Source organism: Paecilomyces variotii (assembly GCF_004022145.1).
Source record: "Paecilomyces variotii strain CBS 101075 chromosome Unknown C8Q69scaffold_9, whole genome shotgun sequence".
Lineage (NCBI taxonomy): Eukaryota > Fungi > Ascomycota > Eurotiomycetes > Eurotiales > Thermoascaceae > Paecilomyces > Paecilomyces variotii.
In genome coordinates this window covers 464,605-482,012 of record NW_021167148.1, presented here as the reverse complement: position 1 = coordinate 482,012, position 17,408 = coordinate 464,605, and the positions used below count along the sequence as shown (strand labels likewise).

The window sequence follows — 17,408 nt, the reverse complement described above, 5'->3', positions numbered from 1 at the left end:
AAATCCTCAGAGGCGAGGAATAATGCGTCATGTAGTTAACTGCTAGTTATTTATAACCATGGACAGCGTGGCCGAAGACAAACCGGGCCGAAAACAGTGGAGAGGGTTCTTGGAGATTTACCGATTCCAGGACCAGACAACAGGACACTCCGACACATCGAGCAACCAGTTAGTAGTAGCTATGGTAGATCTCCAAAAGCTACAGGACTGATCTCCGGGAGGTCCCGCGGCGAAGGGGTGGAGATTCCAGGAGTAGATACTAGATAGATACAAAACGTGGCGAATTGGTAGAGATGTGTATCCGTATGGAGTACTTGGAGTAATTATTATGATATACGCAGTTTGAATCAGGTCGCTTGTTAATCATTGACGAAATGGGGGTTTGTTTTATTAATTAATTTATTAAACCGCCACGGATGGATGTTTGGAACTACGTCCCATTGACAGGGCCTTGTGGAATCATTGGGCTTTTTTTGTTTTCTCTTGTTGATCTGTACTTAAGTATCATCTTGTCTTGAATATAGATATCTATATAATATATCAACCGGAAGACAACGGCTTCCCATCTCTGATACTTACTAACACATCAAAACAAAAAAAGCCGAGATCCAACCTTAAAACCAAGCTGTCTCGAGGAAAGAAAAGAAAAAAAAAAGAATTGGGAACATCAAGTGGGCCTGTCTGGATAATACCCCAGATTTCCACCGTTCAGCTGGAAAAAGGCAAGCTAGCTTTTCTCCTCAGCGATGAGGGCCCCCCCTTTTTTCTTTCTCTCCTTCTCCTGGGTTCTCCTCATCTGTACTATAGCCACGGCTTCATCGGGCGGGAGGGACCGGGAGGATACAGATCGGGACGAAAAGTGTTCGGGGTGTTAGTTGGTTAGTTGTGTCGTGAGTTGTCCTCGGGGAGATACGGTATGAGGAATAATAAGTAGTAAGGAAGGAATAATTATATGGTATTTAGTTGGAGTGGAAGAAGGAGGAGGAAAGGGAGAACCTGAGAATATTATTATAGATGGATTAGATAGATGATAGATGATAAAGAGTTAGTTAACTCCTCACGACACAAGAAGGTTCCCCTCACGCGGTACAAATAATTTAGTTAATTAATGAATCAAGACTTCCCCCTCACGGGAGCTCCCGGGCAACGGACGGCATGAAAAGAATTAGTTAGTTAGTTCAGTCTAAGTAGTTAGTCGAGATAATCAAACAATCAAATAATCAATTCCGCATCGGCTTCGCTTCCGACCGAGAAAAGTTCGACCCCGAAAATGGAGCACACCGGCTTGCCCAAAGCAGTTGGATCCCAGAGGGCTGGACGTCTTCTTTTTTAACGCTTTTCTGTACAGCTTCATTATTATCGTTTCATTCCCCCCCAATCCAACCAACACCCCCGTTGTTTGCCAAACTCTCCCCTCTTCCCTTCGCCTTCGTGCGACCAGTGGTCAGAGAAGCTGTCTTGTTCGGTGCTCGTCTCAAGATGGTGTCTCCGTCAATGCAGCTGGCGTCATTGTCGCGCAGGTCGCTCACAATGCGGTCGCAGCTGCTGACCAGAACCACCCAGCCATTGAGGACCAGCGTGCTCTCGCGATCTCCTCTCCAGTCGTCCTTCCGCAGGACTTACGCGGATGCTGCCATCCCAGAAGCCCCCAAGCCTCGCAGACGCTTCAGATTCCTGCGATGGGCCTGGCGGTTGACCCTGCTTACGGGTCTGGGTCTGACGGGCACGGTCGCTTACAGCATCTACGAGCTCCGTCACCCGGCTGAGCAGATCGAACCCGATCCCAGCAAGAAGACTCTGGTTATTCTCGGTATGCTACTCGTATCCCTTTCTGCTTCTTCTCGCGGAGGCGCGCGCACAGAGAGCTAACACCACGGTCGCGCAGGAACGGGATGGGGTGCCGTCTCGCTGTTGAAGAAACTCGACACGGAAAACTACAATGTCATCGTCATCTCGCCCCGTAACTTCTTCCTGTTCACTCCCCTGCTGCCCTCTTGTACGACGGGTCTGATCGAGCACCGCTCGATCATGGAGCCTATCCGGAACATCCTCCGTCAGAAGAACGGCCGAGTCAAGTACTATGAAGCAGAGGCTACCAAGATTGACGCTGAGAAGCGCGTCGTCTACATCAGCGACGACTCAGAAGTCAAGGGCGATGTGTCCCACACCGAAGTGCCCTTTGACATGCTCGTCGTCGGAGTCGGTGCGGAGAATGCTACTTTCGGTACGTACTGCGCTGTTCAAGTGAGAGAAGCTGTTGTTGGTTAACCGCATCTTCCAGGCATCCCCGGTGTGAAGGAGCACTCGTGCTTCCTGAAGGAGGTCGGTGACGCCCAGAAGATCCGCAAGCGCGTTATGGACTGCGTCGAGACGGCTATCTTCAAGGACCAGACCGATGAAGAGGTCAAGCGTCTGCTGCACATGGTCGTGGTTGGCGGTGGTCCCACCGGTGTCGAGTTCGCCGGTGAGATCCAGGACTTCTTCGAGGAGGACCTGAAGAAGTGGGTTCCCGAGATCAAGGACAACTTCCACGTCACCCTGGTCGAGGCTCTCCCGAACGTAGGTTATCCAATTGGATTCGCACATCCCTTCAATCGGCTGCTGACGGGTTGTTACAGGTTCTTCCCATGTTCTCCAAGCAGCTGATCGACTACACTGAGTCGACCTTCAAGGAAGAATCGATCACCATCCGCACCAAGACCATGGTCAAGAACGTCACGGACAAGTTCATTGAGGCTGAGGTCACCAACCCCGATGGCAGCAAGGTGCTCGAGAAGATCCCTTACGGTCTGCTCGTCTGGGCCACCGGTAACGCCGTCCGCAGTGTCGTGCGCGACCTGATGAACCAGATCCCCGCCCAGAAGAACTCCCGTCGCGGTCTGGCTGTCAACGAGTACCTGGTCGTCAACGGAACCGAGAACATCTGGGCGGTTGGTGACTGCGCCGTGACCAACTACGCCCCCACCGCCCAGGTGGCCAGTCAGGAGGGTGCTTTCCTGGCCCGTCTGTTCAACACCATGGCCAAGACGGAGGCCGTTGAGAACGAGCTCAAGGTCCTCTCCGCGGAGCAGGCCCAAGCCAAGACCGAGGAGGACCGCAACCGTATCTTCGACTTGATCAAGGAGCGCCAGAGACAGCTGCGGAGGACCAAACAGATCGGTCCGTTCCAGTACTCCCACCAGGGATCCCTGGCGTACATTGGAAAGGAGCGTGCCGTTGCGGATATCAGCTGGCTGAGCGGCAACATCGCTAGTGGCGGAACCATGACCTACCTCTTCTGGCGCAGTGCTTATCTGAGCATGTGCTTTAGCAGTAAGTTCAATTTTAGTACTCTTGAAGAAAAAGAACGAAGCTAATTTGTTTCTCTCCAGCTCGGAACCGTGTGCTCGTCGCTCTCGACTGGACCAAGGCCAAGCTCTTCGGCCGTGATGTCTCCAGAGAGTGATTTGTTGATTTTCATGTCCTCCCCTGAACCTCTCTCCCGAAACCTCCTATTACCTACATCTCCGTCACGCCATGTCTCTCCATCTTTACATTCCCGCTGCGGCTACTCATAGTGGCCTTGTCTTCATAACCGAATCCTTGGCATGAATCTTTGGGAAGATGGGCTGTTTGCTTGGATATACAGAAGAGAAAAAAGTAGACCCTGGCACTCAGACTACCCATCTTCTGCAGATGCCGGAATCAATCAAAAAGAAAGAAAGAAAAGAAAACGAACAAAGAATTGATCTACACTGTACGAAATAGATAGACTCGGGATGCTGTTCTACCACTATCCTTTGCCTTTCATCCTGCATTTCTCCTTTTTTTTCCCTTTCTGCATGGTCTCTGTTATTTTGGGGTGTACCTACCGCTGAGCATTCTGTACCGATTATAATTTTTCTTTGTTTCGAGTTCTGTAAGCTGACGATTCCACGTTCTTCTGTCTCTTTATGTAGATTTATTCTCGTGTATGAGAGCTAATCTGACTAAATGACAAGTATAGTATAATGCCTGAGTATGGGTCGAACCAGAATGTAATACGGACCTTGTCCTGGTCATGGCGAGAACTATCAAGACGTCAGTCAGAACTTTGACAGATGCAGTAGTAGTACGGACCTTATAGTCCAATTTGGACTTGGGACTCCTGGGATCGCAGCATCTACATAGATATATAGATAGCAGTGTCAGATCCTGAAGGTACTAGCTACGTGCTTGCTTAACTCAGATCTAGTAGTTAACTAGGGGAGGTAAATCCGATATTTATCTCTATAGCATATAACTAAAATGAAGAATTCACATCTGAGGGATTTACGTAGTAGGTTTTATCTTATCCTGGGATTAAGATGTTAAGAACCTGCTGCAAATGGATGATATTGTTAATGTGATATAACTCTTTGCGCTCGAGATAAATATGAACATGTTTTTAATAGAGACGGACGAGTTGGTTCGAGACTCGAAACGCGAAAGTATTCGAATACTGATGAATGGGTTGTCTAAAGCGATTTCTTTCTGTCTGGTATTCTTTGTAGACTATCTCTAACTATATATATATCTTCCCGTGGAAATCTAAAACCACAGAAATAAAGACCCTAGATAAGCATTCAACACAGCAATAAAATCATACTTACCTAGAGAAATAGAAAATACCAAAACCCATTAGCTATTTATACCTACGGACTTACTTTATCCTGACATTCCTGCCGTCTGAAGCTAAGCTAGAATATAGTTTTACACATTCCATCGTCCCAGCGTGTTTACTTTGATGTTATATTAATTGATATAGCTATGTGGCTTCCTGTTGTAGCCATTGCCCAGTTTATAGTTAGCTCGCCTTTATAGAAGCCGTGAGCGCTAATACTTCTTTCTTATGTGTATTAATTAGCAGGGGCTTATGTTAAGCTGTTGCAGTAGTGGATTAATGTGAGATTCTCTTAGCACAAAATACATCCTTTGCAGCAGGTTCTAAATCTAGAATAGAACCTATTAGACTACTAAAATCTAGATTCTTTATTGCGTTAGCGCTTACGGCTTTGATAGATGCGAGCTGCAAAATGCTATTACTACCCTATATATATTAAGAGTAGTAACTATAGAATAAATAACATAAAGCCTGTCAAACATTGTATAGCACTAAAGAAAGGTTTTAACCTGAATAACTTGAATTATTTGCTTGCTTCTAGATTTAAGAGGGGGATTTAATCCTATATTTATATATAGCATATGAAAGAATCTAGATCCTAGTTAATATAGTAGGTTCTATCCCTATATTTAGGGCCTGCTACAAACGGATAATTAACAGATTACCTGGCGTTTGCTTTGTGCACCGACAGAAGCTATACTAGGATTAAACTAGATACGCTGGAATTAAGAAATGCGAAGGAATAGTACTAGAGGCAGTGCTCTGGGCGGTAGTAATTCGAGATAGAGTCCGTCGGCTTATATAGATAGTTGATAGATTTCGGTATCCTTGAGTTCGTTAAGCAATCAAGCTCTTAGTCCGGTAGTACGCTTCCGCGAGATTAAATTTCTGCGTATAACTACAGGAGATAAATGGGGATTAAAGATCTCCTCTAGAACTATATTTCGAGTAGTTAAAACTAGACTATAGTTTTATGCTATTTAGTATTCCATATAACTTAGTTGAGATACACGATACTATATACGGAGTAAAGTGAGTTATTGTCTTAATAGTAATCATTGAATAATCTCAGTATCTCACAGAGAGACGAATAAAAATAAAAGAGACTAGACTATAACAATTGCCACAGGCAGTAAGTAAGTGCTTTGCTCCCTAGAACGATAATCGTATTCGTACGCTATGCTAAACAGGTCTATCTATAGAGTGAGCGGTGAACTGCGAGAAGTAGTTAGTTCCTTAGTCAGAACTATCTATCCGGTGTAAACAGGACTATGTTATATTCGATGTATGTATGTATACGGTATACATTGCTCGAGGATATAGTATATCGCGGGGTTAAAAAACCGCAACACTGCAGCAGGGTATGTATATCTCTCTCCCTCCCTCTCTCTCTCTCTCTCTCTAGATCTAAGAGGGCTAACTAGCTACTACCGTGCTTTCAGATTAGGGATTTATTATATCTCAACGGTCTTGAAGATAGATATATATCCGAGTAATAAGAAAGGATACATAATCTAACCCCCGTCTGTTAACTAGCATCATAAATAAACGAAAATCATCTTAACGTAAATAGAAACAAAAACGATAAGCAAGTAAAGGATAAAACAAGACTGAATATTCAACGGTAACAAGATCTGTCTATAGTATTCTGTCTTGTCCTCTGAACTTGATATATTAGTTCCCTCTCCGTCTCTCTCCCTCGCAATGTCTTATTTCTGCAGCATAACGAGTACTACCCTCAAAAATAAAAGATAGTGACCGAATACAAGAAGAAATATATGCAAATCCTAAAGTAACGCTCTGGATACAACATCGTAGAACTTAGGCCACGCATTCGCTTTCCTTTCTCGCAATAGAGGCTCGACTAAGTTAGCGGGGTTTACGTAGAGTATGAAGTATGAGATTGAGACTTTGTCTGGTCTAGTCTGGTCAAACGCTTTGGCTTTGCCGCTGAGGAAAAGTAATTAGGAGGAAAAAAAAGGACGAGATATTCTCCCCAACGTGAAGGGCAAAAATGATATTCATATCAATTATCGTGTTAACTATGGTGAATCTGGCGCTAAGCCAAAAATGGATATATTGAAAAATGGAAATTACCTTACCAGTGCATATCGACTTGCTCTTCCAGTAGGTAAGTTGTATTCTGAGCTAAAAAAAAAAAAGTTCGATACATGGGGTTTGAGATCAGAGTTGACCGCGTGCGTTCGAATACTCCGTACAAGGTTGCAAAAATGGCCCAAAGTCAAACAATCGACCGCGGACGGAAAGAGAAGCAAGTAGATAGTTACAGTAATATTAATACATAGGTACTCTACTATTATTACAGTTTGACCGCCTGCTCTCGTTTATCAATCATCTACTGTACCGGAGTATCGTATCTATCATCTAGTGGGGGAATTCCCATACACGGCTGGAACAAGGGTGGTTAAGTGGACTGGAAGGTTGAGCTTTACGATTGCCCCATGGGCCATGGCAGACTAGTTGCAAGGAAAGGAGAAGCTGAGACCGGTAAAAAAGGAAGCTGGCTGGCAGTGTTTTGTTTGCGACCATCCATCCCTTGATAAATTAGTTCCACTTTACTGCCGCGGCTGATGTTGGCATTTTTGACCGTCTCTTGCTGTTCGGGTTGAGCTCGTAAGAGCGCTCCATACCTACTTGTGAGATTATCGGGTAACGCGACCTAGTCTACTCAGATTCGTTTCCAAATGACCTACCTACCTAGTCCCGGGGACATCCCTCAGCCGATTCGACGCCACGTAGTTACCGTAGTTAGCTGGCGTTCACGCTCGTCGATGTTCATTAGTTAGTTAGTTGAATCGGCGGAATGATATCGAAAGATCTGGCGGGAGGTTTTGAGACAGGCGACGCAATGCGTTGATATTTAGTGTGATGGGAAAGTAATAATAACGGGCCCGGTCTTTGGCAAGCCACTGATTCCTCCCTCTTTCTTCAGTGGAGACCAGTAGTGAAGTCGAGTTGAAGTCTTTGGCCGAGACTAGGTATTGCTACTAACTAGTATTTGGGCTTAGGTTGTAATAAGAATAAAATATCTCGGATATTGGCTTATGTCGTAGTTATATCACGGATATCGTAGGCTAATAATAATATTAACACCCGATATTCAATGGTCTCCGATAATTATTATTATTTTGGCCGCTATACCTTGCAGTATTCGAAACGGTCACGATCGAGTGTAACACTGACTGTATTGGTCGCCTGGCATCAACGCGTCCGCCATTTAGTCAGATCACCTCACCACCTAACTAACTAGATAGACCCAAGGGACTTCTGGAGCGGGTGAACTTGTGCTGGGTTTTCTCGTGAATCTACCATACCATACCATACCATACCAACATTGACGCCATACTCTCTAACTAAACTACCTAAACTACCATACATGTCTCATGCCTCGTCACTCGGATCGTCGGGAGGATCCAGACGGATAGGTAAGATGGGACGTGGCGATGTAGAAAAGAAAAGGAAAAGGAAAAAAGGCTGTGTTCATGATTCATCCCACTGCAGTTAACTTAACGGGCTAGTTCTCCACAAAACTAAAAGTTGTTTAGGATAATCTTCGGCTGATAAGGAACGAGAACAATCGACGCATTTGGTGCACAGATGCTGGGGAACTGTGCGGCTTACATAACAACTAACTTAGCCGTTCGTTAGATTCGATACAGAGAGGACTTTGATGGAACCAAAGTAACGGGTCATCATGATTATTATCTATTCGCTCGAGGCAATAATATGACCGCGACAGCTAGCGGGAATTGTACGGGCTAATTAACTAATTCATGGTGTGCATAGTTTCATGACCGCAGCTGACGCGTGGGTTTCTCCACGGAGGACAACGGATAAAAGGTATCAGGAATCAATCAACGATGGATGAGAGATCTGTACTACTACGTACTCTGATTGCGGAGTTCCGTAATGAGTAACTAGTAGTTCATTGCCAGATGATTCGTTGTCTCATTACCATATCTAGATAGACTCCGAGTCCTGTCCGCGGCGACTGGCAAAGTAAAGCAAAGCAGGGGAGATGAAGATCTCGACAAGATGATGACAACCATGGCACTCGCTCGAAATGGCTTCTGATATCGGCAGTTGATGCCTAGGTAGTAAGAAAAATATCATTAATATTATTATTTAGTATGTATGTATTCAACTTTAGCAGACACGCCAGAGATGATGAAGGAGGGCTGGAGAATTGGTGCAACGCCAAGCGGGGCGTTTCAGACCCAGCGAAGTTTTTAAGAGACTCCGTGAAGGGTCCGTCCTTTGCCGGATTCGTTATTTCCCCGTCGCTTGGAAGTTCAACGAAGACCAAAACTCCTGGAGACTTCCTTTGCCGTGGGTTCCAGAAGCTTGCCCAGCTGGAGTCGACCACACTAGAGAACCTAACCTGGTGCCGCTAAAAAGGGAACTGCATTATTATTCTCCATACCATATCGCGAGAGTGGGCGAGACCATCCGCCATGGAATTTTTGGAGGGCTTATCAAAGCGTCGCAGCTGGATTCCTGTGAAGTGGCACTGCAACTGTCGACGAAGACGCATATCACAGTGTATTATTATCCCTGATCTGTGCCGTTAACTTGACACCCGACCTGCTCGCGGGATTATTATTACTGGGGGCCTCTTGTTCAACTAGAGTGCGTGCCGGCTCTGGTGGTAGTTACATAGCCATCGTACCGGCCAACCGATCTTAATGACGCCGCGTGCTTGGACGGAGCTCGTCTGCAGGTAGTTTCGAATTCAAGTTAGGCGCTTTCAATCCTTAATGCAAGTCCGTTAGCAGAAAAAGAAGCTAGCGATCTTAGAAGCTAGGCGTTGCTGGCTTAGGTGTCAAAGAATAATTAATTATAGCGCCTGTGGTCCTTGATCATACTCCAGACCATGCAATTCACATTCCCACGGTCATCCAGGGATTATTATCGCAAAGTCATCCTTGAAGTCCGTGTGCCCCCATCTGTGACGCATGGTTCGCCTCGGACCCTTGTTTGACAATAATGTGTACGGAGTAGATGCGTACGTGGTAGTTTCCGTGATGATCCTGTCTGAGTACCGACGACGGTTTCGAGAATCTGCGTCCCGCGTGCAATTTCAGGCTCGGTGAGCAAGGATGACAGTATGCTGACTTGGAAAGGAAAAATGAAGTGATCCGGCTGCGGTTCCGGATGGCTTTTTGTTCGCCCGCAGATAACTTTCATGCCTATCAGTGCAGAGATTTAATATTACTCGATAGTGATCTATACTGCACTTAGTAGGCCCGTGAGGGACCTGTTCCCGGTTGATACGGGGGCCTTCTGTGCCACCAGTCCCCGTTAGTAGTAGGTAGTGGTGTGATGCATCATGGCCAGTGTCTCAACGTCTTACTGGTATTATTGCACTGCAGGATTGATATTATTATTATTGTTGATGAATTTTCGGTGGTAAGCAAGGAGCCCTGTTCAGCAAGACCAGGCGCGCCAGCCCAAGTCGATCCATGACCGGTATGCACTGGAGCTGGTCAGCCGGATCATTAGTGTGTGATGACATTCTGGACAAGCCAGACAAGGCGACGGAACGGACACCAGAGATCCGGAGATGAATCGCCGCCCGGAACAGTGGGATAGTCGAGTCCTGCAGATGGGCGATCTATTATTCATGTTCTCTGTAGGGAGTAGGAATCATTGATTAGGTATCCTCTCGTCTCAGCCGTGGTGGCTGCCCGGGAAATGCATGACCAAGACCAAGAGAGGTGCAACTGACTATGGCTGGTGATCCATTGGGCTTGAGTTTGATCGTCCTCATCGCAAGCTTTGCTCGTTCGTGTCTTTTTTTTCTCAGCACCAACGCGTCACGCCAGAGCCGATCGGCCACTCAGACCACGGTTGGAGAGGGAGGATTCTCGGTCTCCATCAGCGACGAAGGCAAAAAGTTATTATTTGAAGGATGTTCCGTAGAGTCTACTAGACCTTGGCAGCAGCGTCCATCCAGTAGTTGGTGGCTTGGACGCTAGAAGACCGCAAGACCATCGAGGGGATGGATGGATGGATGGAGTTTGGGGGGAGAAAAGCGGGCGTCAGGCGGTTACAGTACGGTACTGGGGCGGGCGGCCCTTTCTGGGCATCTGGGCTCTCTTAGGCGTGATTCCGGTCTCTGTGGCAGTGTGGCCGCCCGACGAACGCATCCAGCGAGGGCAAGAGCCGTACCAAGAATACCAAGAATAATACCGAGAATACCAGCGAGAAGCAACGCTTGTGACGGGAGACGCGGTGAGGGTAGACCGACGGTGATTGGCTGGAGGCCCAGCGCCGCAACCGGATCCAGCGACGCTGGGGGCTGATTGGTGGCGAGGCCAGCAGCCGCCAGCAGCGACATGCCCAGTGTGGCTGACCATTGGCCAGCCCAGCCAGAGCAGAAAGAGATGGATCTCTCTATCGGGAGAATTTCCCCTGGATCGCCGCGTAACAACGGCCATGCTCCAGGCGAAGCCCAGCGCTATCGGCGTCTGGCGAAGTTTACTAGAGTGCCATAATTAATTACGGCATGCTGGCTGTTGGATGTGTGATGCTGGATGCTGGCAAACCTCGTGAGGCATCTATGGTCTAGGGACTGACTGGATTCTGGAACCCTGGCCCCCAATCAGAAGGCCAGTGTGACCATAGACTGTCCTATCCTGTCCTATGGTAATCCTGTCGGCTCCCGTTCGGATCTGCGCAGTAGGAATGCGCTTCCTGGACTATCAGAATAATACATAATAATACAGCGGTTTCGATGCAGACGGATGATGCGTTGAAGATGTTCATACCATCAACTAGATACCTGCTAAACAGGCCGGATCGATGATAGTAGTAGAAACGGCCTGTTGCACCCTCACATCCTGCCGGGACCCGCACGCGCTGGTTGGCTCAACCGCTTCACGTTGTTGCCTTTCCTCTCTAGATAGAGTTCTCGAGTATCCCCGACATGCTGCATCTTCCATCTGGGCCGCTGGAGTGTACTTTTTGGGCAACTTGCCAGTCTTCTTCCGCGGAGTCCGACAAGCCCCGTCCCCCGTCTCCCCCGGGGGAGATGACCGAACGGGGTGATCGGGAGATCACAGACACAAGCATCTAATTTTTTTTTTCTTTTCTGCATTTTTCTGCTTGTCCAGACTCCAGGGAGACCCGCCGTATTCCGTGCCGGTGAGAGTGTTTTGTGATGCGATGTGCGAGTCAGGTCCAGTGGTGGTTGTCCACTCAACCGGAGTTTATCCAAGTACCATGCTGCTACTATCCGCGCGGTTTCTAGGCTGTAGCATTCGTCGCGCGATGATAGGTCTTGCCAACATTACTGGGGAACTGGGCGGAAAAAACAGAAATGATTACGAAGGGCGGCGGAGGCAGCGGCAAAAAGGCTCGACTCTGACGGACAAACCAGACAAGGGCGCTGGCACCCCCTGATTCGATTCCGACACAAGAGAGGATCGAGGGGGAAGGATCATGATGCAAAGCGAGGCGAAGAGAGATGGGGGCTGAGAAGCAAAGGACGGCCGACACTCAGCTAGCCAGCAACAAGACGCGCTGGAGGTGGACGATCCAGAGGACTACGACCTGCTAAAGCCAGTCAGTTGCCCCCGTCCGACCGCCTACCGTAAGACCGACTGGCACAAAGTCAAAACACGGTCGAACGACCCTGGCATGGATGAATCAATGAATGAATGGATGGATGGACGAATGAGTAAGTAAGTCAGTAAGTGGGAAGCGCCGCTGCTCGATGGTGTAAGAGTCTCTTGTCCATCACGCTTTGGCAAAATTCAATATAACCCTTTTCGCGTGGGATCCCAGGATCCAGCGCCGACTACTACTGCACCCAGTCGGTCCTCTATCCTGCGAGATGGCCCATTCTCGCAATAGTGTCGTAGTATCTAGACTATTATTTCATTACTTGTGGTATTTTTATTCTTTTTTTATTCTTATTTTTGTTCGTTTCTTGGTCGCACGACAAATCAGCTGCCCAGCGCCCTGCCCCATCAGCGTAGCGAGGGGACCATGGATGCCCGCCATGCCATGGATCTGAGGTATCGCCGCGCGCATCCTGGTCTGGCAGAGCTCAGCCATGGCGATTGACATGGAATATGATGGGACAGGATGGCATGGTATGGCTGCTACTACATACTAAATTACTACTCTCCTCCGTACTCCGTACTCTGTTGAAGCAGGACTGGCGACGGGGCGCTCTCGGGCTCTTGGGACTTGGACTGGGGGGCGAGCGCGGTCACCGGCATGTGAGTGGACGAAGCAGGCGGTTGCGCCCATCAGCACCAATGATGTCCTCGTTGCGTCCCCACAGGAACTGCCAACAGCCAATCAAACTCCACTCAGGCTCTTCCTTTCGGTGTGCTCGGTGTGCCTCGGGTGGCAGTTGCGCGGCAAAAGGAAGTTGGACAGGCTTTAGGTCTTCTTCTTCTGGTCGAGATGGGTGGATTCCTGCTGCTTCCAGGCCCTTGTTGCTTTGCTCTGGCTCTTGCTGGCTTGCTGGCTTTTGCTTGCTTCTCTCGTCTCCTCCTTTTCCCGGGTGCGGCGTGTTGAAGGTTCGTCCTTACATACGCAAGTCGTCGACTCCGTCTCGTATCCCAGAGATGCTCATCCCGTCTCCTGCTGGCCGCTTGACCTATCCGGGTGCGTTCCGTCCCCTGGCAGAGGAAGCAAGAACAGTACAGAAGTAACAGAAACAAGTCTAGTTTACCCATCCCATACCCATCTCATACCCATACCCATCCATCCATCCATCCCTCCTCCCCCATAACTAAACTAATAATACGATACGACACCCAAAGATCCATAATCCATAATCCATAATCCTCAATCCCCGATCATTCCATGCTTGCTCCGTACCCATAATTCCATTCCTTTCCCTTCCGCCCTGGTGATCATCCACCACACGCACAAACCCCCTCCCTTCGCCTCCCCGCCTTCCCGGCGCCCTTTTAGCATGGGACAAAAAGGAAAAAAAAAAAAAAAAACCAAACAGTTAACTTAGTAGTAGTATCTAGTAGTAGATTCGAGCGGCGATGGTTGCAACGCGACGCTAAACCCGTCTTATGAGTGTTATTATTGGTTTTTCAATACGGGTCCTCCGCTAGCCTCTCAGGAGGGCGGACGCCCCCCCAGACGCGCCCTAGGGCTGCTGACCTGCCCTTGTAATAGCCTGCATCCACCGGTGGCTCTGACATCAACCGGTCTTTGACTCTTTTCAAGACAAAGCAGAGACAATCGAAATGGAAACGTCCAAAACGGACCAGGCCAAAAAGCAAAGTCCAGAAAGGAGGATCAACCGATGGACCTGCTTCCGGGTCAAACTTTGGCAGCGCCTAGGCACCACCACTCCGGACGAGTACTAACCGACCCTGTCCATACAGAGCATCTTCTGGATGAGGCATGATGTCTTGACCTCATCCTTCATTATTGCCCTTTCTCGCTGTCTTTTTCCTTTCTTTTCTCTTTTTGATTCCCTTTATCAACATCGTCATCATCATCATATACTCCTGATTGGAAGTGTATCCTTTCTCTCTCTCTCTCTCTTTCTCACTTGTGTTGCTCTTCCCTAATATGTGAGCTTGTCCTTGGCCTGAGCTCACATCTCTCTCTCTCTGTCTCTCTCTCCCCGCGAGAAACCCTCCCCCCTTCATTGCCTTCATTCCATGGGAACCAGGCCTGGTTTAAAAGCATTCACCGGATCTGCGCGTTGCTACCGATTCCCTTTCAAGCGGCTAGACTATTCCTCAATTCACAGAGTTCTTTTCCAAAAAAGTGGACCGCCGGACGTCCAGAATCTGTAGATTCTCATTGTGACTTACATCTCATCGGATTCCCCGCCTTTTGGGACGCCTGTGAAAGCAGCAAGGCCTGGCCTTTTAATCCATCAATTGATTGCGGAGACTGCTGATGAGAATTTCCATGACCCGGCTTCTGGAAATACCTCCTCCTTCACATCGATTCTATCCAGGGACTGATTCTACTTTATCACCGTCCCTATGCCTTCCACTCTCCCGCAACCTCACTTCTCGATCCGCGATCCGACTCCTCCACTGACACACAACATCCACCGTCAAGGGCTACCGCTGTGGCCGAACAAACCGCTGGATACCACATCGGGAGGGTCTATGAGCTGGCCTGTTCCCTTGCGGGACGGTTTGCCTACGCCTCCAGGCGATATGACCGGTGTCGCCTATAACACAACGGCCACTTCGTCGGATCATGTAGGGAAATCGTGTGGACTCCCGATCTCGAAATACCCCAGTCTATCCTCCATGTCACAGTCGAACTTGGATTCACGCTCTGGCGCCACCCGAGTGCCTGCCAGCAAAGTCCGTAGCCAAGCTCCGTCTTCCCAGAATGGCTCTGCGTCAGAAACCACCGAGCAGAAGAAGGGTTCGAACGGGTCGATAGCCTCTTATCTCCAAATCCCCTCGTCGATCAATGATAGCAAGGGAAGCCTTGCGGAGTTTGCCGCTCAGGTAGGGATGAAACAGTGGATGATGGGTGATGCGGTTGCAATGTCCTGACTGTACTATTATAGATCACCTGTCTATTCTGGTTCGAGAAAACTACGAAGCTAAAGGCTATCGAAGACCGTATGGCCGTGAGCTACTCTCTCGTACCGGAAGCTATTCCCACGATCGGATTCCAGAAATGGGTCACGACGATTCTCTCGACCACGCAAGTCAGCCAGAATGTCATCCTTCTGGCTTTGTTGTTCATATATCGACTGAAGAAATTCAATCCGGGAGTGAGAGGGAAGAAAGGCAGTGAATTCAGACTGATGACCATTGCTTTAATGATGGGAAATAAATGTGGGTGAACCTTGAACTTTTGGGGCAAAGGACATCATATCCTGACTATTAGCAGTTCTCGATGACAACACATACACGAATAAAACATGGGCAGAAGTGTCGGGAATCTCCGTGGATGAAATCCATATTATGGAGGTGGAGTTTCTGAGTAACGTTCGTTACAACCTTTTCGTGTCGAAAGAGGAATGGACGCAGTGGCACGTGAAACTCGATCTGTTCTCAGACTACTTCAACAAGGCATCTCGTATGCCCGCAGAGAACGAACTCACTGCCACGACACCTGTACTACAACTCTCTCCCAGTCTCGTGCCAACCTCCAATGGACGCAACGTTCCGTCATCTCCCGCGTCGAAATTGCCGTCACCTCCAGTGACAGGCCATTTCCCTGTGCAGCCCAGCTGGAATCCATCCTTCAACGGTTTGCCCTACCCCAGCCGCTCCCCTCCAAGGCAGGTGCCCGAGACAGAATCGCGGCCAGCAAGCCGGAAGCGAAACTGGGACGATCAACTCGAAGGCCATCCAGCAAAGAAGATTGCTGTGTCGAACAATTATCCGACGCATATGTCGAACTTGGCACCGGTCTCCATGGCACCAGTCTCCATGCCCACTGGAGCCACGACCCTTCCTCCCGTCTTGATGCCGACGTCTATGCCGCCTACGACCGTGCCGTCTATGTCAGCTTCTGTCCCACGTCTGCCACGGCCTGATATCCCTCTCACTTCTGCTTCGATGGGCGCGAATGCTCAGTTACCGATTTCCCAGGTCCCGCAGCTTCCCCTTCCAGGTGGACGCCCTATGTCGTCGGTCTACAACCCCCCTACAACGTGGGCCCAGCAGCTGCCTGCGCCAACAAGTGTTGCACCTCCAAGCAGTATCTACAATGGACCCATTTCTCTCCCCGACCCTGGAAGGCGCCAGAGTCCGTTTACGTTGCCATCAGGGACCGTCTCCCCTGCTCTGTCCGCCTACTCCGTCCATACTCCGCAGGCACATCTTTCCCCCTCCTTCTTCCTGACCAACCGGAACTCACCGTACCGCCCGGTGAGGGCTGTCAACACTCTTCTTATTCCACCGCCGTCTGCCTCTCTGCACCACCCCCGCACGCTGTCTTTTGATCAGATGCGTTATCAACCGATTGGGAAGACTCCATCTGAACGGAAGACGGGAGTGCTGCCATACCTTCAGCACGAAGCATGGCCTCAGGGCCCGATCGCACAGCCAAATTTCCTGGCTGGCCACAACTACCATTCGTGAATCAAGACCCCAAGGTGGTTCTTGATCCCTCTTATTTAATTACGAAGCTTCTACGACCCTCGATTTTTTAACTTCACCCTGTACAGAATTCTAGATCATGAGCATTGCACCCTGGAGTTATGCCAGATAGACGGATATTACGGTTTCTTATTCCGATACTTATCGGATTTCTTCCCTCTTCACCACCATATGCCTTTTAACTTTTGCATTGTTACGGCGTCCTGTATTTCTTGATCACAGAGCTTCTATGTTCATCCGGGTAGAGCTTCGGGCTCCCCGGCGGCACTTGCATCTGTTGATGTCTGCATTTTCGGGCGTTAGTGGTCAGCTGACCTAAGGAAGTCTACGGCCGTGGTTATGGCAACATGTTTATTATTTTCTACTATCATGCCACTTCCAGGAGTTCACTTACTCCCTGGATTATGTGTGTATTCAGATTCGTCATCTCTGGATGATGATACATTGCATCTTTTCTGATTGTGAGCCGTGATGCGGGAAATCTAGTGGATCTCATGTGAGACAGATGCAGCATTAACAAGTGATTCGATCTCAACTCCTATCTTCGCCGTAGTTTGCCAGTAGGTTGTAGTCCATCTGCTTCGAAAGGATCCATTATTCTGAGAAATCCGAGGAATGAAATTTCCAGCTGGGGACTTTAGAACAAGTTACTAATGTGCATCACAGATTCGTCTAAAGATTGTAGTTAACTATTCTCA

General features: G+C 48.6%; 3 protein-coding genes across 3 annotated transcripts; 2 read left to right on the top strand and 1 right to left on the bottom strand.

Moving 5' to 3' along the window:
- Nucleotides 1-1,479: 1,479 nt before the first annotated feature.
- On the top strand, nt 1,480-3,445 carry C8Q69DRAFT_487721 (alternative NADH-dehydrogenase; the record flags this gene model as incomplete). The annotated part of the gene is made up of 5 exons (XM_028632004.1): nt 1,480-1,810; nt 1,886-2,224; nt 2,282-2,559; nt 2,619-3,312; nt 3,372-3,445. 5 exons carry the CDS (start codon nt 1,480-1,482, stop codon nt 3,443-3,445), a joined length of 1,716 nt encoding a protein of 571 aa, XP_028483220.1.
- A 7,238-nt stretch (nt 3,446-10,683) lies between these two features.
- C8Q69DRAFT_508802 (hypothetical protein) lies at nt 10,684-10,982 on the bottom strand (the record flags this gene model as incomplete). Its single annotated transcript, XM_028633014.1, has 2 exons — nt 10,684-10,760; nt 10,814-10,982. The coding sequence occupies 2 exons, from the start codon at nt 10,980-10,982 to the stop codon at nt 10,684-10,686; spliced, it is 246 nt and encodes an 81-aa protein (XP_028483219.1).
- Nucleotides 10,983-14,619: 3,637 nt separating this feature from the next.
- C8Q69DRAFT_508801 (putative mucin) lies at nt 14,620-16,692 on the top strand (the record flags this gene model as incomplete). Its single annotated transcript, XM_028633013.1, has 3 exons — nt 14,620-15,102; nt 15,165-15,438; nt 15,494-16,692. 3 exons carry the CDS (start codon nt 14,620-14,622, stop codon nt 16,690-16,692), a joined length of 1,956 nt encoding a protein of 651 aa, XP_028483218.1.
- Between the last annotated feature and the right edge of the window lie 716 nt (nt 16,693-17,408).